The sequence below is a fragment of the Alnus glutinosa genome, chromosome 6, assembly GCF_958979055.1.
Source record: "Alnus glutinosa chromosome 6, dhAlnGlut1.1, whole genome shotgun sequence".
NCBI lineage: Eukaryota > Viridiplantae > Streptophyta > Magnoliopsida > Fagales > Betulaceae > Alnus > Alnus glutinosa.
This window is the reverse complement of record NC_084891.1, coordinates 19,111,652-19,135,402: the sequence shown is the minus strand read 5'-3', so window position 1 is coordinate 19,135,402 and position 23,751 is coordinate 19,111,652. Positions and strand designations below refer to the sequence as shown.

At 39.7% G+C, this 23,751-nt stretch overlaps 1 protein-coding gene across 1 annotated transcript in view; it reads right to left on the bottom strand.

The window, feature by feature from the left end:
* The window catches only part of LOC133871124 (DNA ligase 4), a 55,317-nt gene extending 35,177 nt beyond the window's left edge, over positions 1-20,140 (bottom strand). The window contains exons 1-7 of the mRNA XM_062308500.1: positions 19,710-20,140; positions 19,541-19,632; positions 16,587-16,672; positions 16,336-16,472; positions 16,013-16,087; positions 15,686-15,777; positions 15,307-15,378 (exon numbers count right to left, since the gene is read on the bottom strand). Of these exons, the coding sequence (XP_062164484.1) occupies positions 15,307-15,378; positions 15,686-15,777; positions 16,013-16,087; positions 16,336-16,472; positions 16,587-16,672; positions 19,541-19,632; positions 19,710-20,039 (884 nt within the window). The 5' untranslated portion in view covers positions 20,040-20,140. The remainder of the gene's footprint in view (positions 1-15,306; positions 15,379-15,685; positions 15,778-16,012; positions 16,088-16,335; positions 16,473-16,586; positions 16,673-19,540; positions 19,633-19,709) is intronic.
* Positions 20,141-23,751: the final 3,611 nt, after the last annotated feature.

The following is a 23,751-nucleotide window of genomic DNA, read 5'->3' as shown; positions in this document are numbered from 1 at the left end:
AAGACAACTCATATACTTTCTAGGAATAGAGGTAGATTATCCTGAGAGAGGGACATTTGTTTGTCACCGAAGTATCTTAGACTTGGTAAATAACTAGGATGCTCAGTACCAAAACAATGGAAACCCCTATTAAAGCCAACCATGAGTTCACAGATGAATTGGGCACTCTCGCTTTTGTGATCAAGGCAGCTGGCAGAGGGAATGCAATATTTTACTACACCTGATATTGCTTTTGCAATAAGTATGAATAGCCAATATATGCACTGTCCTACTGCCATCCACTTGGAAATACATATAGAACTCCATATATGAAAAGTCCTCTCCTAGTAAGGTAAATTTGTATGCAGCATGTGCTCATATTAGGATTGAGGCATTCATTGATGTTGGGTAAGTTCTCTAGTAGGAAGCCTACGGAGAGTACTTTACATTTGTAGGTAGTAAGTCTTGAGACTTGGCATAGTAATATGTAGTTTAAGGTGGCACAACTAAATGCACAGCTAGAGATCAAAGAAATGCTCGTAAATTTATGTGGCTAAAATCTTTGAACGAGTTCTTTGTATAGGCTAAAACACCTAGAAGCTATTTTTTGTGACAAAAATGACATGTATAACAATAACCAAATCGTCCTGTTAAAACCAAAAACAGAAAGGTGGATCAACACTTACGAGAAAAAGCTTAAGTTAGGATATATATTCCATTCATAATTACTGAAAAACAACCCCTGGGCCTTGGTTCAAGGATTACACAGGTGAGGTGAGGTTGGGGCGAGTCTTTGGTTTCTGTCTTACAAAAGCTACATATATACAAACATATGCACATGCATGCATTATCACATACATCTTTATTTACTTCTATCCACACCAACTTTCAACTCTCCCACCTCTTCCATCCTTTCTACTTCTCCAACTTCAGTTCCTATGCGCATACATGCATCATCACATAAGTCTTTATTTACTTCTATCCACACCAACTTTCAACTCTCCCACCCCTTCCATCCTTTCTACTTCTCCAACTTCAGTTCCTAAATCTTTCTATCCTCGCACATGAAAACAACCATAATGAAACTTTCTCATCTTATCCTGCTTTGAGGCCACTCTTACCTTTAAATGAATACGTCATTTCTAATCTATTCTTGTGTTACCGTCATCCATATTAAATCCTCATCTAAATTATATGATTACTAAGAAAATGAGAGAGCAAACATTAGGGATAAACTCATTCAAGTACTACAAAAGGGACTATTAGATCTTCATGCAATAATCCTATTTTGATTCCACCCCTACTTTGTTATGAATAACTTCATTTCTTATCTTTCCCTGTTTAGGGTTACTGTGGGCTTATGTTTAAATAAGTCTGAAGGGCCGGAAGTAAAGAAGCCCAATGGTGAAGGGGAAAATAAACGCGTATCAAGAAAGGGTGATTCAAATGTAAGTGAGGAAGCCCAGATTGTTTCAAAGAATGTTGAGGGGCGAGACTTGAAAAGGGAGGTTGTTTATCAACAAAGCTTAAACCAACTGAAACTATTAAATGGAGAGTGAAAGAAGGTGTGGGTGTTTACAATGAAGCATAAAGCCGATGGGTCAGTAGAAAGATATAAAGCCAGATTGGTTGCTAAAAGCTTTACTCAGACATATGGGATATACTACGAGGAGACCTTTGCCCCGATAGCAAAGATGAATTCTATTCGATTCCTTTCTTTCGCAAGGAATTTAGATTGGCCACTTCAACAGCTTGATGTGAAAAATGCATTTCTTCATGGAGATTTAGAGGAAGAGGTTTACATGCAATTCCCTCTTGGTCCCCAATTCTTCTCAACCAAAGGTAAAGTGTGTAAATTGAAGAAGGCCCTATATGGGCTGACACAGTCTTGAAGGCTTGGTTTGAGAGATTCTCTCAAGCTATGCAAAACTTTCACTATAACCAAAGTCATGCGGACTATTCAGCAAACATTTTATACTAGGAAAGGTTTGGCTTGATTGTTTATGTAGATGATATCGTGTTAACTACTAATGATAATGAGGATATACAGAGGTTGAAAAAATATATGTCCAATGAATTTGAGATAAAAGACATAGGCAATTTGAAATACTTTCTAAGTACTTAAGTAGCAAGATCAAAACATGGTATCTTCCTCTCCTAGCAGAAATATGTTCTTGATCTATGTTACGTACCTAGGGTAATTAGGATTAGGGTTTAAATTAGGTAAGTGTCGTATTATCATTTAAGAGAATAATAGGTTTATTATTAGTATGGTATTAGTATAATAAATTAATTAGGAAAATGAGGAGTCTTGCTCATAAAGCAAGAATCCCGAAATTAAGGGATTTATATCCCATTATATTAGGAAGGAAATAAAGGAATTTTTTATTCCATTAGGGTTAATAATATTTATGTAATATTTATTCAATTATTGTTTCCGTAATTCAAGCTTTGTAACCCTATAAATAGGGTATTGAAGAATGAAATAAAATATCAAGAAGAAAATTATTATCACTCAGCTCTTGTAGTTGATTAGGAGTTTTTTAGGGTTTCTCGAATAACCCTAACTTTAGGAGGCCTAGGGTACCTCGAATACCCTACTATCCCACGCTCACCACTATCCAAATCATCATCGTTCATCCCCGTTATGGAGGTCCGTAAGCAAGACTCCTCATTTTCCTAATTAATTTATTATACTAATACCATACTAATAATAAACCTATTATTCTCTTAAATGATAATACGACACTTACCTAATTTAAACCCTAATCCTAATTACCCTAGGTACGTAACACTCCTACCCTCTTCAAATGGACCTTGTCCCCAAGGTCCTAAAAAGATGACTCCAATTACTGCCGACGTGGTACACATGGAGGGTAGCACTGGAAAAAAGAAATTGTGGCAAAATATTCCATTTTTTTTTTAAGCCACCCGAGCCCCTGTTTGCACCCTTGAGTTCCTGATTTCTTTCATCTGCAATCTTTCATGGGGAGAGTAGGTTAGGCAAAAAATTTCCTTGTGGAGGGTAGCACAAACGTGCGTTCCTTCTCTTTCAGCTGCAACTCCTTTCCATTTTCTTCTAGCCGCATATTTCGGGTTGGGTTCTCTTCCAGCAGAAATTCCGAAAGCCATAATGCTCTTCAATTTTCCCCCTGCAGCAGATTCTGATTTCACTTCTCCTGCAACAGAAAATCCAGAAATCTCGGATGCTACCATAATCCCATTCAATTTGCCCTCATCCGCACAATCCGGATTTCCTTCTCTCCCAGCCAAAAAATCCGGAAATCGCGGACGCAATCTTCGGTCTTCCTTCACTAGCCAAGCCCGAACTGGCCCTCTGTCCACATCTCTCACCCCTTCTCTGCTGGCTAAATTTTCTTGCAATTTTCCTCCATCAAAAAATCCAAAAATCTCGGATTCGATCTCCGTTTTTTCTCTGCAAGGCAAGCTCGAACGGCCTCCTCTGTCCACCTCGCTCAAAGGAAAATGCATGTTTCGTACAGCAAGATCCCGGCTGCTGTTGTTCATGCCGACATCGCCGTCCTGTGCGTAATAGCCATCTGGGGGCCATTTGGGTGGTCGCCGGCGACCGGGAAAATAGCCCGGAGGAGAAACTCGCTCCGTCGGACCTCCCTCCATCGCTCTAGCTTCTGGGTCTTGTCGCTGGCCAGGGAACGGTGATCTGAGCCCCGGCCCGGTCTGCTCCCCGAGCCTCTTCCTTGCTGAACGCCGAATTGCCGGCACCTTGAGGCCTCGGACGTTGTCCCTTTGCACCTGACTCTTCTTCTTCGGTCCTCTTTTGCCCAAGCCCGGGTCTTTCTTCCCACGGCCCGACCCGTTCATGCCGAACTTAGACACTGCAAGGGGCTTTCTTCTCGCCAGGAAATGTCTTGTTTTGAACCTTGCCCGTTTCCTTCTTCTAGACCAATCAGTGTGAAAGAGGTAGGGTCTCAACGGTGGGGGTGGTTTTTTTGGTTTGGTCCTTTGGGTTTGTGGCTGACGGCTGGTGGTCTTGAGGTATGGGGACTGCTGGGCTGAGGAAATCGGGAAAAGGGTGGCTGGGCTTTTAGGTGGTTGATGGCGTGGTTGGTCGATGGGTGAACATGGTGGGAATTTTGGGGGTGTTGGTGGTGGCTGAACTTTCGGTTTTGGCCAAAAGGAGTCGTTCTTTTCGGTTTTGGCTAGGATTTTGGGTAGGGATAGTGTTTGTGCCGATGGGTTGATAGGTGGTGGTGTTTGTGGAAATCGTGGGGGTTGGTCTTTCTTTTGAGCGGTGATAGGTTCAGGGTCTTTGCTTGGTGATGGGGTTGATGTTTCTTTGGTGGGTTGTTGTTTGGGTAGAATTTCTAAGGGTGATGGTGAAGGTGGGGTTTCTTTTGTAGGTTGTTTTTCTGAAAGATTTTCTAAGAGTGATGGTGAAAGTGTTATTACCTGCGAAGGGCTTGTGTGGGATGGGTCTTTTGCACAGAAGTTTTGGATCTGGATGGAATCCCTGCTGGCTTGGTGCCTAGAGGAACTTGCCGAATTACTTTGGTCTTCCTTTCGATGGCCCTGGCTTCTGGCGATCAGGGTACCCAACATCTCCTCTATATGTTTTGTGCGCTAGTGTACTTCTGCCCAAAATTCGTCGGATAACATGGTTGGCTTAATTGGTCCGGAATCGTAACGTGGCTCTGATACCAAGATGTTACGGACCTCCATAACGGGGATGAACGATGATGATTTGGATAGTGGTGAGCGTGGGATAGTAGGGTATTCGAGGTACCCTAGGCCTCCTAAAGTTAGGGTTATTCGAGAAACCCTAAAAAACTCCTAATCAACTACAAGAGCTGAGTGATAATAATTTTCTTCTTGATATTTTATTTCATTCTTCAATACCCTATTTATAGGGTTACAAAGCTTGAATTACGGAAACAATAATTAAATAAATATTACATAAATATTATTAACCCTAATGGAATAAAAAATTCCTTTATTTCCTTCCTAATATAATGGGATATAAATCCCTTAATTTCGGGATTCTTGCTTTATGAGCAAGACTCCTCATTTTCCTAATTAATTTATTATACTAATACCATACTAATAATAAACCTATTATTCTCTTAAATGATAATACGACACTTACCTAATTTAAACCCTAATCCTAATTACCCTAGGTACGTAACAATCTACTCAAAGAAACAAAGATGCTCGGTTGTAAGGCTATTCACAATCCAATAGAGCAGAATAAAAAGTCAAAAGAAAGTTCTGAGAATTTTTTTTTTTTAATAGATAATCGAGCACATTTTATAAAAGATCATAAGGCTCCCCTAAAGTACACTAGAAGTATACACAACGACACCAAACAAATAAGAAGAGGGAAAAAAATAAAAAAAATAAGAGGTCCCACAAAACAGCCCAAGCAAGCAAACACAGAACCCAAGGAACCAAAAAACCCACAACGACCCCACTTCCTTGTGCCTTTACCACGGCTGGACCCCTCATAATTGATTGAACACTTTAAGTTATTCAGTTTTGAGAATTATCTGGTGGATAAAGGCAGGCACTAACGATTGGTTGGCAGGTTAATGCATTTGCCACACACTTGTCCAGACATTGCATAAGTGTAGTGAGCCAATTTATACCCTTGGAGTCTCATATGGAAGCATTTTACAGAATACTTTGATATTTGAAGTCTGCACTAGGTAAAGTGTTGTTTGCCCGACATTATCATCTAAAAGTACAAGGTTATACATATGCAGATTGGCTGGGTCAATCACGAATCGAAGATCTACTTCGGGATACTGCACTCTTGTGGGAGGAAATCTAGTTACCTGGTGTAGTAAGAACCAGTCAATAGTTGCTAGATCTAGTGCAGAAGCTGAATTCCAAGCCATAGCCCATGAGAGATGTGAGTTATTATGGTTGAAGATTCTACCTTATACTGAAAGAACTTGGATATAATTGCAATGAGCCACTAAGCCTATACTGCGACAATAAGGCTGCGAATAATATTGCTTATAATCCAGTTCCGCATGATCGAATTAAACATATTGAAATTTACAGACATTTTATCAAGGAACAATTGTGTGCAGGATTGATTTGTATACCTTATGTTTAGAAAAGGGAGCAACTAGAGGATATTTTAACAAAGGGAATGTCCAATAATGTTCTTCATTCATCCTTGTGCAAGCTATGCGAGAGAAATCTTCGCCTCAGCTTGAGGGAGAGTGTTGAAGATATGCAGTTGATATGATTTGATTTCCTTTCCATACATGATTTCCTTCCCATACACGTTCTCATTTATTGTAATTCCATATTAGTTTGTGTTTCTTCTCTATGTTTTTCTTTTATAAGTAATAAAATTCAATAAAAATCGCAAAGGGGCGCAACCAAAGTACACAGGAAATATACAAAAGTATCCCTAATCAGAGAAAACAAAAGAACATGAATGTAAAAACTCAGCGAACATAATACGACTCGGGCTATGCCCCGAGACCCAAACATATAACATATTAAGCACATTTCGACACAAGTCCACAACCGGTAATTCCACATCTTCAAAAAGCCTTGCATTCCTCTCGCCAAAAACCCCACATAACACACAAGGGAACTTGCTTCCAAAGTCGCGTAACATCACTACAACCCAACAAGGTACCCCAACCACTCAACAAATCCTGCACGCTTCTTGGCATGACCCACTTCACCCCGAACAAACTATAGAAATAGCTCCAAACAACCCGTGCCACATCACAATGAAGTAGGAGGTGATCAATGGATTCCTCATTCTTCTTACACATACAACACCATTCTATCACTACTATATGACGCCGACGCAAGTTGTCATGTGTCAAAATCTTTCCTAAAGCCGCTGTCCACACAAAAAACGTCACCCTCTTTGGAGCCTTAACACGCCAAATACCCTTCCAAGGAAAAGAGACCGCCTCTTGACAAGCTAAGGCTATATAGAAAGTCTTCACTTCAAAGCTCCTCCTCTTAGAAAGATTCCACACCAACCTATCAACCTCTCCATTCCGAATCCGAGTAAGATATAACTGCTCATAAAAGGAAAGAACCAATTCCACCTCCCAATCCTAAGCATACCACGTAAAGACAACATTCCAATGAGCAACTTCATCTACCACAGACAAATTATCAACCACCCAAGCATTTGGAAAACGAGCAATAGTGTACAAAACTGGGTAACATAGCTTGGGAGGCCTATCTCCACACCACGAATCATGCCAAAACCGAACATGATAGCCATCTCCCACCTCCAATCGCACATAATTAGCAAAAGTATCCCACCCCCTTCGAATATACTTACAAACACTCACACCATAAGACCCCGCCGCCGGTAAAGAACACCATCCTCCCCTCACACTCCCATACTTCATATCAATCACCGATCTCCACAAAGCCTCGCGCTCCTGAAAAACCTCCACAACCACTTCCCCAATAAAGCTTGATTAAATTTAATAACATTTCGAACTCCCAAGCCACCTGCCTTAATTGGAGTACAAACTCTATGCCAATTTACTAAGTGAAACTTAGCCTCATCCCCCATGCCACTCCACAAAAACTCCCGTTGAAGTCGCTCCAGTCTCTTAGCTACACTCACAGGAATGGGGAACAAAGATAAATAATAAGTAGGAATGCTAGAAAGAGTACTATGAATCAACATCACCCTACCACCTTTGGATAAATAAAGTTTCTTCCAACTAGCCAACCTTCATTCCACTTTCTCGATAACTCCGTTCCAAATAGAAATAGATTTAAAAGAAAACCCCAACGGCAAACCCAAATAAGCCATCGGCAACGACCCAAGTCTACACCCCAAAATATGTGCCAAAAAATCAACATCTTCCACCTCGCCTATGGGAACAATTTCGGATTTACCTAAATTGATCCTCAATCCTGAAGTGGCCTCAAAATATTGGAAAGTACACCTCAAATTGCGAACATGTTTTTCCTGTGCACCACAAAAAATCATAGTATCATCCGCAAACAGCAAATGACTCACCACTAAATCTTCATTATCCCTGGTTCCCACAGAAAAGCCTCTCAACAAACCTTGGAGCATAGACGCATTCAACATCCGGCTTAGCAATTCCATAACCACCACAAACAACAAAGGGGAAAGTGGATCACCTTGCCTAATCCCCCGAGAACTCTGAAAGAAGCCAGATGGGGTGCCATTCACCAACATGGAAAATTTTACCGTAGAAATGCAAAATTTTATCCAATCCCTCCACCTCTCCCCAAACCCACACCTTTGAAGCATGTAGAGCAAAAAATCCCAATTAACATGATCATACGCTTTCTCCAAATCCAGTTTACACAATAACCCAGCCTCCCCCGACCGCATTCAGCTATCCAGGCATTCATTAGCTACGAGAACTGAATCCAATATTTGCCGTCCACCAACGAAAGCATTCTGAGAGCTAGAAATAATTTTTCCCAACACTAATTTGAACCTATTAGCAAGGACCTTAGAAATGAGTTTATAGACCCCTCCCACCAAGCTAATAGGCCTTGAATCCTTTACATCCACAGCGTTTGCCTTCTTAGGAATAAGGGAAACAAATGTTACATTAAAACTCTTCTCAAATTGGTAACTATTATGGAATTCTGAAAACACAGCCATAATATCTTGTTTCAGAACCCCCCAACACTTTTGAAAAAATGCCATTGTGAACCCATCTGGACCCGGCGCCTTATCACCATTCAAATCCCGCACCACCTCCCACACCTCTTGCTCCTCAAAATCACGTTCTAACCAGATACGCTCCTCCACATCAATGGAAGAGAAAGAGAGCCCATCCACCCTTGGCAACCACATACTTTGCTTGGTGTACATTTTATCATAGTAATTTACAATATGTTCATTGATTTCCACCAGATCACTAGACATAGCCCTATTTATCCACAATGCTCCCCCATGATTGTATCTACAATGCGAGTTGGCCACCCTATGGAAAAATTTAGTGTTATTGTCCCCTTCCTTCAACCACAAAGCCCAAGATTTCTGTCGCCAATTTACCTCCTCAAAAAGGAGCGTTTTTTCCAGCTCCCTAATCATGTTTCTTCTCTATATAAAACAGTGTAGAGCATTATTGAAGTATCAAGAAATAATAAGAATTCGTCCTTTCTACCTTTCAACTTTTTCATCTTTTTTGTGTTGATTGGGTTTTGCCTAGAAGGGTAAGAGAGTTGTTGGTGAGTTGAAGAAGTCAGATGGGAAGCTATAACATTTTGGAAGTTTGAAGGTTGGTTGCTTTGTGTTTAATATGGTGTATTTGGAGAGAATGGAATACAAGGAGCTCAGAAGACCAAGAGACTTCGGTGGTAGAGCTAAAAAAATATTATGTTTAAATCCCTTATACATGGATAGCGGCGCCTAATAGTCTGTAATGTTCTAGCATTTCTGATTTTTTGGACTTGTGTTCATTTTCTACCTAATAGAGGGTTTCTCTTATATACTTCTTGTATACTAGGATTGCACCCCTCAACATTTTTCTAATGAGATTGAATTACTTATCAAAAAAGAATTTCCTTGTGTTACACTCATCCACCTTAAATCCTCAACAGCTACTTTATATGATTACTAAGGGAGACCAAGGAAAGAGTGCAAACATTAGGGATAAACTTGTTTAAGTACTATGGAAGGGACTGTTGCATCTTCATGTCATAATCCTAAACCCTCTCTCAAACACACAAGATACTGTAGTGCTTGTTAGAGTTGTTAAGTGATTACAACATCTTTTTTGAGACATCAATTAGGCAAATCAACTAACATGATTTTAGGTCATCGTTGCTCCCTCCCTCCCTCCCTCTCTCTCAAGTGAGCAGCAAGACACTATAGGTTGAGAAGAAAAAAGAGAAGAGACATAAGGAAGACTAAGTTTATTTCTTTTTATTGTTCCATAAGTTTATAGGGCTTTAAATAGAAGAGAATTACACACGAGTATGGAAAGGCATTAATCGTAGATTATAATCATAATAAAAGAAAATACAAAAAAGTACACATACCCCCAACAAACTACTACCCCATTGTCAATGTTCCCCCCTATGATTTAAAGATTTTATTTTTTGCTCCCTATGGTTCATTTTGTATCGTAGATGGTACCTCGTTTATGGCTAAAGACGGAAATGGTACCTCTGTCCAACTTTCGTCCAAAAATTGGCGGAAGCCCACGCCAATACCTCTAAGAAGCTGACACGTGTCCTATACCTAAATAAAAATTAGAAACTAAAAATAAAAAATCAAAACTTAAACTTTTTGAAAAAAAAAAAAAAAAAAGAGGGGTGGCCGAACCACCCCTATGGCCCCTGGGGTTGGGTTTGGCCACCCCCACCAAGCCCAAAAAAAAAAAAAAAAAGTTTAGGGTTTGACCCTTGAACCACCCCCAAACCCACCCCCCCAGCCAAACGGGGGTGTCCGAGCCACCCCCAAGGCCCTTGGAGGTGGTTTCGGCCACCCCCATTTTGCTCTTTAGCCACCCCTCCTTTTTTCAAAGCTTTTAATTCTTTTTAAGTTTTTATTTTTTTTTTGATAAGTAATAAGATTTTATTAAAAAAGCGTAAAGCGCCCTAAGTACACAGGAAGTATACAGAGGAACAGCTCAGCTAGCCCACAAAAACAAAGGAAAACCCAAAAACAAAGAGAGGCCCCAAAAACCCAAAGGTAAGCCCCCAACATACACCCAAGAAACAAAAGAAGCTCCCCAAATACAAAAACAACCCCTACCAAGCAATCCAAACACCCAACAATAACTCAACAAACAAAAGAAGCTCCCCAAATACAAAAACAACCCCTACCAAGCACCCAAACCTACCCCGAAAGCCCCCAAACTAAGACTCCCTACATCATGAGAGCTTTTCCTTTCCCACGCTTGGAGGAAGTGTTAGCATCGCCATAATTGATAGAGCTCTTCAAATTCAGGAGCTCCCTCTTGCCTTTTGTCTTTTGGCGAGCAATCATTTTGTCCCGATGGATATCTTCTTCCAAGGCATCCAAAATAGCCAAAGACTCCTCATCTTGAACACCATCCATCTCCCAGTCCAATGGTAACCCTTCCCAAAAATCATCGTCCTTCTCCCAAACAGCAAGCTCCCCATTTAGATCAAAACCAACAGGCCAATTCCGAGAAGGAGAAAATCCATTGCCCTCTACGGGTGGAGGACAGCTTGGGGGGGAGGGAAGACTTCCCACTCCAACATCCTTGACCACCCGAGACGGAGGGTTGAGGAACCCCTTCCGAAGGAAGCTTTTCTTCTCTGAACCCGCAGACTTCTTCACTAGAGGCTCTGTAACTGAACCCTTCCATACAGACGTCTTCGAAGCTTCCAATGAGTCAGCTAGCAACACCTCGTTCCATTTCACAGAATGGCCTACCCTGAGATCTCTAGCCTTTCTGTAATATCTCTAGAAAGGCTTGGAAGGTTGCAAAACAGGAAAAGAATGGATCTTCTCTCCCAACACAACCGCACCTGATGGAGAAGGAAAATCGGCCATCCCAGTACCAGCCCCGACTGAAGAGTATGGAAGAGAGGCGTGAACAGAATCCACTTTAGACCTAACCGGGATCGGTGCGACGTCCATGGACGCCGGAGGTAGCAAATCCAGAGCCGGTGAAGGGGGGAAAACGAAAGGGGAGGGAGACATGGCGGGAACGCCCGCCGAAAACGACCCACATCCAGAACTTGGCACCTCCTGACCCACCCCATAATCTGCCGCCGTCGATATCTCTAGCCGAAGAAAACTCCCACGAACGGCCGTCGAAGTCGCACCCAACAAACCTTTCGGCTGCTGCAAAACTTTAGGTTTAGGTCTTGGTCTCGGAGTGAACCGACCCAAACGAAGGCCTTTACGAAAAAGGCCCTTCCTAGACCCAGAGGACCGCCCCAACCTTCTCCCAAAAACCCGACCCAAAGCCAAATATAAACTAACGAGCAAGTTTCTCCACGTGTGCAAGTTCAAATTCAAAAAAAAACCCCTATCTGGAAATGCCCCACCTCGTGCAGAGAAACTCGGATGACGAAGCTGCTTACCCATCGGACAAAGAGGTTTGTCCAAGTCCAACGGACCATCCGAAGGGGTCACCTTCACAGGGAAAGGCGTCACCTTTGCTGCCGGCACCGGAGCCGAACTCACCACTGTCGCATATGAAGGCCCCGACCTATCGACAGAACAGCCCAGCGTTTCCCCTTCCTTCTTCCCACCCAGACTGTCCGTCGCAACCGAGGACCACCTCCCACAACCCACCGTAGCAGAGAGAAAGGCAGAAATCTTACTCAACTCCCCGGAAAACTTGCGCCAGCCCTAACCTCCGCGACCCTCCGGGATCAGAACGAATCCTCTCCGACCTCCCAACCCAAACACCGCCGCCTCTAAGAACTGGCCGTCTTTGTTGCCACCTCTCCGAGCAATCAACAACTTCGGACCTTCCCTGTAAGACTTGATAAACTCTTGTTCTCCAGGAAAGCCCAAAAGTGTTTCCATCATCGAAGCAAGCCATGCAGAACAATGGGAGCTCAGAACGACCGCTCCATGGAAGCCCTGACGCTTCTCCTCCACCCGCACCACCGACGCCCCCTCCAAGACCGAAAGGACAAAGGATTTTGACTCCACAAGGAATCTCCTCTCCATTACGGCACACCCAAGCTCAGAAAACCAACCCAGAACGGAAACGCATACTCGCCGGAGAAAACAGAATCCCACCAGCTAAGCACCCTACCGAAAAGAGGAACCACCCACAAAAGCACAAGAGGCACGAAGCACACAAAGATATCTACTTCAAGTGCCAAGGAAAAAGTGTGCAGGTCTTAGGCCTTTAAGTTTTTATTATTTTCAATTTTTTAAATTTTTTTTTTTTTTTTTTTGATAAGTGAGAAAAGTTTATATATAAGCATAAGGCGCCCCTAAGTACACCGAGAGTATACACAAAAACAGCCAAAGCTAACCCATAAAAAGAAAAACTCAAACAAACCCATAAGGACCAACCCTAAAACCCGCATGCAGCACCCACAACACCCAAAACCGCAAGAAACCCAAAGCCCCCCAATATTCACCCAAATCTGCCCAAAAGCACCCAAACCCAACAGAAATGCAAAAAAGCCCGAATTACATCTAAAAAGCAAACCCAAAATACAAATCAAACCCCAAATACAAAAGAAAAGCCACAGCTACAGCCAAGAAAAAGAAAAAAACTACAATCGGTGGCGCGTGGCTTTTTTATAGGTAAATCAGAGAAATTTTATAAAAACGTAAGCGCCCCTGAGCATATAGAAAGTATACAAAAGGATACAAATACAAAAAGGGCAAAGAAACAAGAAGAAGAAAAAACCTGCAAAGACCCAACCACAACAGAAATCCCAAAAAACCCAAACAAAAACCAGCCAAAAACCCTCAGCAATATAACACTAGAATTCAACCATCAAAAAACAAAGGCAAAGCAACATTTTTTTTTTTAACTACACTAAACGACTTGTCGTTTAATGAATGTTACCTGTTGTTTTGCCTCTAGTTAAACGACCTATCGTTTGGGTCTATACGAGATGTCAGTCTCTCCACCGTCAATGCACAATGCATGCATAATACATCACCACTGCATCGAAATACCACGATTTCTCCAAAAAGAAAAACCTTAGATATCACCGTCGAGCCTTCGCACCCTGATACAATCGACTATCGTCCACCCACATTGATCGGGAACGATGGTAGTTGATCCTCACACAGACCCTGGAGGTCATTTACCAGAACAAGGCACTACCGGCACAGAACAATGTGGAAAGCGCGCTAGAACAGACCCACATGAAACACGACTTCAGATTATAATAGGAAGTTTCTATCTTCAACACTCTAGCCTAGCAGGAGCTACTAAAGGTGCGTTTGGGATTGCGATTTCATAAACAATAAATGCGATTTTAAACCAAATCGCAGAACATAAATCGTTTGAGAACTGCGTTTTTAAAAATTGCGATTTGAAAATGCAAAAAATCTGCTTTTTCAAATAGCAAGTAAGAGGGTATTTTTTTTGAAAAAGCGGAATTTTAAAAGCTAATTTGCGATTTTAAAGGTTAAGCTGCGATTTTACCAAACGCTTAACTGCGATTTTAAAAATCACTTTTTTTAAATCGCACATTTTAAAATCGTTATTTTAAATCGCACTTTTTAAAATCGCAAACCCAAATGGACCCTAAGTTGATTACAAGCATCGTCCAAAGACATTAATCGAATCAACTAAAATGATTTCTGGTCATCGTCACTTATGCTTCCCTCCCTCCCTCCTCTCTCGTGTGTTCAGCAAGATACTATACGGCTTGCTTTTACTTATCAAAAAAAAACTATACGGCTTACTGGAGCTACTAAGTGATTACAGCATTATCTCCGAGACATCAATGGGAACACACCAACTAAAATGAATACAGGTAATCATCAATTAAGCCTCCCCCTCTCTCCTGGGTAGGAAGATACTAGGCTTGTTGGAGCCACTAAGATTACAGCGTCATCTCCGAGACCTCAATAGGAACACAGCAACTAAAATGACCACTGGTCATTGTCATTTTGCCATCTATTGAGAATAAGAGAAGAAAAGAAAAGAAAAAAAAAAAAAAAAAAAAAAAAAAAAAAAAAAAAAAAAAAAAAATTGAGATATATGGGGCTTCAACAAGTCATTGGGAAACATTCGCTAAAATTTTGTGAGTCTCTCTGGTAACCATATAAACTTGACTACTTCGGACATATTGCTGTGTTATTTATAAGAATAACAAATAATATGAATGGACAAATACAAGGACCTACAGTCATTTTCCATACAATCATGCAACTAATTGGACAATTGGAAACCCATGCATGTCATGGACAAAGAAAGATAACACCAAAGTTTCTTTTTCTAAGCGGACGAAGGTTGGCCTTTTCAAAGTCCATTCATTGAGATAATCCTCATGAAAGCTGTGATAGTTCATCATGTTTCAATCCAACAAGCCCGGTGGCCATTCGGATTAAGGTATGACAAGAGAGGAAGGGCCAAAGCAGGCATGATACTTAGAATGGCTCTTTCATTTCACTACAAGTGGTTCATTTACAAATCAGACAAGTTTAGAGGTACAAAGAAGCTCTGCTCCTCTCAAGGTGGCTAGCCTCTGTTAAGACTCACCCTGTCTGTTGGACAGATTGTGCCTCTTCTCAGGTACATTTATAACTAGTGAAGCCACACAATAACTTAACCACATCACACCAGTGTAGTTTAAAGTAAGACTCTGATGGCAAATACAAGAAAATGCAAGAAAAATCAACCAGAAATAACACAAAGATTAAAATGACAACCTCACATGAATACATACCTATCAACCAGAACATTTTGTATGATGATGTCCGACATCCCATGCCCATATTCAGAGTGATCAAGAAAGTTCCTGCAGAGGAGAAACGACTTGTGAATCATACCAGCCCAAAGAACATATAGTTTAGGAACTTTCAGAAACTTCATAATTATGGAACCACTTGGATAACAATGACCCAGGCTCACATAATTACAAGTCCAAAAGATTTCCAAGTTGTGCAGTCAATTCACTAAATCTAAAACTTAGATTAAAAACAATTATAATCACATTTAGAAGTTCAAAGAAAATTAAAAGAAGTATTAAATCCCCAAGATAAAGATTAAAAGCATGATTTAATCAACTAATGAAAATGTGTGATAAGGGATATTTGTGCACTGACCTTGAGAAGAAGTGTATCTCAGTTCCATTCTTATGAATTTGGATGCGATCACCATCAAATTTGCGTTCAACAACCACTTCCTTCCCATGAAGCTAAACAGAAGAGAAAAGAATGTCAAACTATAGTGTAAGGGCAAGACATCGAATTAATGAAGAAAACGATATGTGAAGTCCTTTGGGGTTGGGAAATAAAATTCCAAATAATATTTACAATGGGTATACTATAACTCAATAACAATTTTTAAGCATCATGGTCCTCCCGGATAAAGATGGTAGAGTACACTTGAAACATATGCGATCAGGAGAGTTAAGTCTTTGCGAACCACACCTTTTTCCACGCAGCTGGAGCATTAGGGACTCTCATAGCTAGTTGAGGGCGCACAGCTTTTCCAACTTCAATGTCCTGCAAGAATACATGAACAAAAATGTAAAGAGAACTCCTTAAGAGAGTCTCTTTTTAAGCACTTAAAGTTGAATCGCAAATACTGGAATCATTTGATAACATATTTTACATCTCAACAGTGTGGTATAAATTAGTGTCTCAAATAACATACCCTAAAAAGCACTTGCAAAACTAAATAAGATTAATGTTGCTATAAAATAAAATGTGAAAAAGAGATTTAAAGAATTGACTGAAAATTCGTACTGGACCTGGCGCTTATGCCGTTGACTTCGATCCCTCAGCTTTTCACAAACCAATTTTAGATCACAGGTCACATTAAACAGGTCTTCAGCATCAGGATGGAATTCATGAAAAATGCTCTTTTCACTAATTCCCAGCTTTAGATCTGCATAAAAAAATAATAAATAATAAATGAATGAATAAATAAAGATAACAATCATAGTTTGGCCTACAGTGATGAAGAAAATAATTCCATAAACTATGGATGTCAATACAAAACCTTTTAGAATAATCATGATAATCCACTTCATTTCCTGTGCATTTGTCTTGTTTATCAGAGTAGAAAGAACTGATGTCTTCTCTGCCCTGTTCCCACGATTGTGCCATATAAAATATCAAAATGAAAACAAAAAGACCAATATCGTATCATGTAAGAAAAAAGAATACATAATGATCAAGCAGATGCTTAGAGGCCAATAATGTACAGTGACAAAGAAAAGAAATGCTTAAGCTTAAATGAACACGAAATAAGAATGAAGGAAAGGTACAGATCACTCTATAAAATGTTTCCGAACTTATATCAGGATATGCACACCAAATGTACATAGATAAAACAGGGTGACCAACTAAAACTATAGACCTAATAGAAGAGGTAAAAGTGAGGGTGAAATAAATAAATAAAAATCCAAAATAGCAGTGTAAAGAATATCCATCCACAGCCAAGGTGAATGCTTTCTCATCTAGTTTGGGAAAATCTCTAAGGGTGATATTCCCAACCCCATTAATGCCAATGGTCTTTGGACCAAATGGCAACTCATCCTCTCCGAGGTAATGTCCCACAGTCAATCCCATATGGGTGCCTGAGTTGTATCTACCAGTCAAAAACACCAAACGAAGTAAAGATCGATGTTTATAGTAAAAGGTAACACATACAGAACCTAAAACAAGATTTAGTACAGAAGAATTAGAGCACTAATCCTGGTTTTTGGCATTACCAAGCAATGTTAATCTCAGAAACTAAACTAAACCAACCAAATCAAAAATAAAGGGACTTGGCACATTCTGGGAAGGAAATGTCTTTCAAAAATAAAGAAAAACACAAATTTATTCAATATTAAGTAATTACAACTTCCTGTTATCCACACATAGTACTAGAAAAATGATGCTCAGGTTTGGTGTCATCTTTTGAGTTTCCACAAATAACCATAAAGGTTATTCAAAAGAATGGACAACAAAATGGGGAAAATAGTAAAAAGAAAACAATTTAAACAGATACCTATATAAGTTAAAACTTTCATTGTTTACATGATTTAGAACTCCTTTTTTTATATAAGTAAATGAATTTTATAAAAAAAGCGTAAGGCGCCCCTCTAAGTACACTGGAAGTATACACAAAGAAACGCCTAAGAAGGCAAAGAAAAGCGAACAAGAAAATCAGAAAAGCTAATAGACACGGGAGACAAAAAAGCCTCCGTCCAAAGATACAACAAATGTAAAAACGATGCAACAATATTCTCCATAGAATTCTCCAAGTCTTCAAAACACCTAAGATTTCTCTCCTTCCAAACACACCAAAGAATGCAAATAGGCGCCATCTTCCAAACTGCAGCACATGATTTAGAACTCCTATGTTTGTGAACCTTATCCAATCAATGCATAACTACCACGAAAACCAGATAATTATAAAATTGTATGGGTTTTCTTTGTTTTGGAATTTTTCAATTGAGAAAAACAAAACAGTGAGATAAGAGAAGTAATAATGAAAGAAGGAGGAGGAGAGAACTCTAATATCCAAGTGCTTCCAAATGTTTGTCAATTACATTTCTTAATTATTTTCATTTTGTTTTAATAATGTTTTCTTTCTTTTTTATTAAGTAATAAAATCCTTTAAAAAGAGTATAATAAGGGAGGCAACCATAGTACAGGGGATGCATACACGAGAAACAAAATAAAGCAAAACAAGCATATAGAATTCAAAAGTTCTTTCAACAAATTTGAAAAAGGAGAATGAACAAGTAGCTGCCATCCAATCATAGAGAGACCTCAAGAGCAAAAACTCAATCTCCTCACTCGTAATTTGCATCCCTCAAAAGTGTGTGGATTCCTTCCTCTGCAAAGACACCACATTTATTTCTTTCCCTATCATTTAAAAAATTTCTCTTCTTCCAATTTATGAAGTTTTTAAATGGTACTTGATAGTTAGAACAAACATTGCTTATTTCTTTCTTCTTTTTTGCTTTCCTAATTAATTCACTGTTTTTTATTATATGATTTTTTTTCCTTTTTCCTGCTTGGGTTTGTGGCATTTCTACCCCCCCCCCCCCCCCCCCCCCCCCCCCCCACACACACACACACACACTTACACTTTCCTAATTGTATTACTTGTTAATGAGATTGCTTCTGTCCAGCCTCTAAATGAGCATAATAATCCTAAAGCCAGTTAGTTTCCTTATATAAATTTTGTAAGCAATTAGTAGAGGGTAAACATAAACATTTGGCCTGCAAGGTTAATCAACATCAGAGGAGAAGATCGAGATTGGGAGAATGGTGAGTACTGGCTTAATGAGCACTTAAGTTGGGCTTCCAACAAGCAAACTAGGCATTAGTCCTTGTGAAGCTCAAAGTCAGTTGCTATTAAGTTTCCTCTTTCCTTAACTATTCCATGGCTATTTATTGATCCGAATCTCAGTCTCGTGCTCGGGTCAGATATTTGCAGTAAAATTAATGTTATTCTTTGCAGGAAAATCTTTTCTTCTTTCTGTTTATATATATGAAATTTGTTGAGGTAATAATATTCTTCTCACTCTAATTTTCACAAAAAAATTTAGATAAAGACAAATACATAGTACACCTGATATATACATTTTTCCTCATACAGATCAAGGACTGAACATCTTTTAGGGCAAATCTTTCTTTTCCCTTACTAATTTAATTTATGAAGTTGGTCAAGGTATTGAACATTCTTACTCTAATCTTCATAAACAAATTTAGATAAGGACGAAAGCATTTGCCTTATGAAGATCAAGGAAAGCACATTTTACTTATCTCATCAATCATATATCTATAGCTTGTTTACTATATGAAAAAACGCACATTTCTTTCTAAGCTTCAACCCAAACTCAGTGTTGACAAGATGACTTTTTCACTAACGTTATTTATTTTGCGAATTCTTTTAAGTTCCTGCGAATGCTTGTAGAGAAGCTAACAAAGAAGAAACAGAATCAAATGATACACCTATTTTCAGCAGAAGCCAAGCGATCGAGCAAGTCGTTCACGTCCTTGATCGTTAATCCACCAGAAGCCATCCCTTGCCTGCGCTGCAATACCTGTTTCACGGGCAGCATTTCAAACACCCGGTACCAAATGCACCAAACGAAATGAAATGAAACAAAATCCCAAAGACCTCGGCGGCGACGAGGGAGAAGTTTCCGGCATTGGCACCGGTTTGGGCTCCGCCTTTGCGCCAATTGACGAGGCGGAGGGCGTCGTGTGAGTCGCGGGACATGCCGAGGGCGTCGATGAGGCAGGTGGCGAGCACCGACTCCTTGAGGCCGTAGGTGCCGCGCTCACGATCGAGGCTGGGGAGGAGGAGGCGGATGGCGGTGAAATAGTCGCCGGGATCGCAGAAGGTGTCAAGGAACTTGCGGAACTTGGAGCGCTTCTTGGCCGACGACTTGCTCCGCTGCATCCACGTGAAGAGGCTGCAGAGCACGCTGAACTTGGTCTCCGTCATTCTCACTTCTCAAGTGAAGTCAAACACCAAGTGCTTTTGATGTTACGATTCAGGCCGAAGGAGAAACCGCCATGCTCCACTATCGAAATTAAAAAAAATTTAAAAAAAAATATATATATATATATATATATATTGATAGATAGATAATTTCTATGTGCACAAATCCTGGGCATAAATCAAATTTAATTAATAGGTTTTCTTGCCATTTCAATTTATCAATTATAAGTCTTTAAGTTTTTATCTGGCTTTAAATTAGGGGTGGGTATCGGGAGAATCAAGAACGGTAGGGGGTTTTCCGCCTACCGTCCCGACTTTGTCGGGGAAGTTAGTAATTTCACCGACTCCTTTTCAACGTTATATATTTCGACCGTTACTGTCACCGGTTATCCTTTTCGACGTTGTATATTTCGACCGTTACCGTCACCGGGTAACGGTTGGTAATCGGTCATAGAGCTACTTTGCTGTTAGTTTTTACCAAAAACAAATGAGAGACGAAAATGACAAATTAGGGAGGCTTTGCTATTAGACCGACGAGAAAAATGGCTTTCACATCGCTGGTTCATGAGGCAGCAAAGCTATGGTTACGGTGGTGGGGCGATGGCGGCGATGGGCCGGCAGCGGCTGGCTGATCTGGTTATTACGTGGAAAGAGCAAATGAGAGAGACGAAAAAATGAGGGAGACGAAATCCTGAGAGAGACACAGCGGGGCAGATGGCTGGTTGATCTGGTAGCACGAAAAATCACATTGTAACATTCATTTTTCAAATAGTAGTCACCTTGTGTCTTGATACTTAGAAAAAGGATGAAGGGCGTGAAGGCGTGGCTCAGCCTTACGTCCAAAAAAGTGAAGCAGTTCTTATATTGCGACGAAAAACGGAAGAAGAAAAAAGAAAAAAGAAGCAAAAAGTGAAGGCGAAGACTGAAAGGCAACAAAGAGACGACCTTGGCTCGAAAAACGGAAGAAGGAAAAAATAAAGTGAGTAAGAGAGAATACCTTGATCTACGGCAAAGATGGTTCACGGTGAGCAAGAATTTTTAATCATATTTTTCAATACAAAAACAGGACTCATCATGCAGCAAGTGGACTAGTGGAGTAAGAATTTTTATGATTTATTTTTATGTAGGCTATTAGGCTGTCAACTAGTTTTCGTAGACAATAATTATAGCAAAAGATGGAGGGAAAGGAAGTGTAACTAAGACTACTTTTGGTTACTTTTAGTTTCGTAAGAACGAGGAAAAGGAAGTGTAAGGCCGTGTAAGTTGTAACTAAGACCGCAGGCACAGTGTAAACTGTAAAGTCCAAACCTCCACGGTCAAGCTTGTAAACTGTAAACTGCAGGTCTTTAAGGGTAAAGGCGGATGATTTTTCATCCTACCAGGGGTAAAATGGAAAGTGAAAATAGAAGAACAAGCAAGCTTGTTCAATACGCTCAAACCAAAAGACAAGACATCTTCCAAAAAGCCTGGGCGCTAGACAGTCTTCGTACAACATGTAGGAGGGAACTTGGGGGAAAGGGAAAAATGGATTTCAGACTAAGAAGACGTGAATGGACTGTACGACGGTCACAAGAAAAGCAATAGCTGGCCTGGCCTGTTGCATGTAGCATCTGTTGGATCAGAAATGTATGGAAGAGAGAAGAAGACTGGACAATCATGTAGCATCTGTTGAGACATGGGAATTGCAATTGGAATCAGAAGAAGCACAAAACAAATAAAATAACCGTTCACTGTATGGTTCCAATTGACCAGCTCGGTCTTCACTCTTCACTTAGAAAAAAGTACCTATAATGATAATGAATTCAATTCCCAATTCCCAAATGGCCGAACTTGTCTGTGACCTCCAACAGGTCTCACCTCACAATGAACATTAGTGCAATAAAGTTGATAGAAATTTTTAGCAATTTTATTGTTTGAATTGCTAGTAATTTGAACAGCAATAAGAAAGCCTTTATTAAATTCGCAAAATATCCATACTTCTCAAAAACACAAAATAAATACTTTAGTGCCCATATTAAATAGTAAAAAGCAACATTCCATTTGATCACTTGAATTTTCAAATTAAACTAAACAGCATTCTATTCCTTTCAATTGATACCTGCAATGATAAAAAAAATCAAAACATAAGCATAGTGATCAATCAAAAAATACTACAAACTAAATATTAAGTAAAATAAAAATATGGAAGAAAAAAAATACCATTACCTGAAAAAAGACATCATTCGACATTATTCCGCGTCATATGTGATGGAATTGGACATTATTTCTACCACAATAAATTATTTAAAGAATTAATAAAATCAATGAATAATTGAAACAATTAACAAAATATGAAATTTATATTATTATTATTACCTGAATCAAGCTTGTAGCTCTCTTCATCTTCAACATTAGACAAGTATGACTCGTGTGCACTAATGGGAGGAGATCTCAACCAATTTTGAGTACATACAAGAGCCTCAACTGTTTTTGGAGCCAAGGAACTCCGATAAGGATCTATCACGCGACCCCCAGTGCTAAATGCTGACTCGGAAGCAACGGTAGTAATTGGAATTGCCAATACATCTCGTGCTATCTCAGCGAGGATTGTAAACTTTGTTGAATTTACCTTCCACCACATTAAAATATCAAAGCTTTCACTAGGTGTCTCAAAATCCTCCAAAAAATATTGTTTTATTTCTGTCTTACATTGCATCAAATTTCAAGATGCCCGAAATGAATGAAAATTCTGTAAAAAAGTAGTTCTAGACCTAGAATTACCAACTAATGTTGTACCACTCCGCACTTCATCATTTGATAATATAGATCCACTTCCAACATTTTTAGAACCACATGCATAGTGCTCATATAACCGACCCAATACCCACTTCAGTTGAGAGTCAATTCTTTCCGCTTTCTCAGCCCCAAAACTAAGCCAGAACCAATATTCAAAACCAGCCATCTTGTAACGTGGATCAAGCAAATTAGCCACAAATAACAACGAGTTAATCTTTTCAACATCTCCCCAATACTTATCATACTTCACTTTCATTCTGTTCGCCATGGTATTCAACAACGGATCACTACTTTCAGAATATTCTGTTAAACATGAATAAATAGAACAAAGTACGTCGAAATATAAGTTGGAAGTTAAATGCAAGGAACCAGAGATTTGCATTGTGACATCATAAAACACTTGCAAGAACTTAATAAAGTAGCGAATATTATACCAATCATCATCTGTCGGAGAACCCAATCCCCTTTTTCTTGCACCATCCTCGTACAAATAGTTTAAAAAATGTCCATCTTCGTCTATCATAAGTTCAAATGCCCTTTGGTACTTCTCTGCCACCTCCAACATGGTATAAGTAGAGTTCCATCTAGTGGGAACATCAAGTGTCAAGGAAGCATTGCACTCAACATTTTTTCTTTCTGCACAAGACTTAAAAATGGCCAATCTTTGGGGGGAGGACTTCACATACTTTACCATATTCCGAATCTTTATGATTGAATCATCAACATTTTTCAAACCCTCGTGCACAATTAGATTAAGAATATGTGCAGAACACCTTCATGAATAAATTCATGACGACAAACAACTTCCTTATTAGCCATAGTTCTTTTTTTAAACCAATCAATTGTAGTATCATTAGCACTTGCATTGTCAACTGATATTGTCAATATCCTATGAATACCCCATTCAACCAAACACTCTTCTAATTCCCTTGCAATTGTT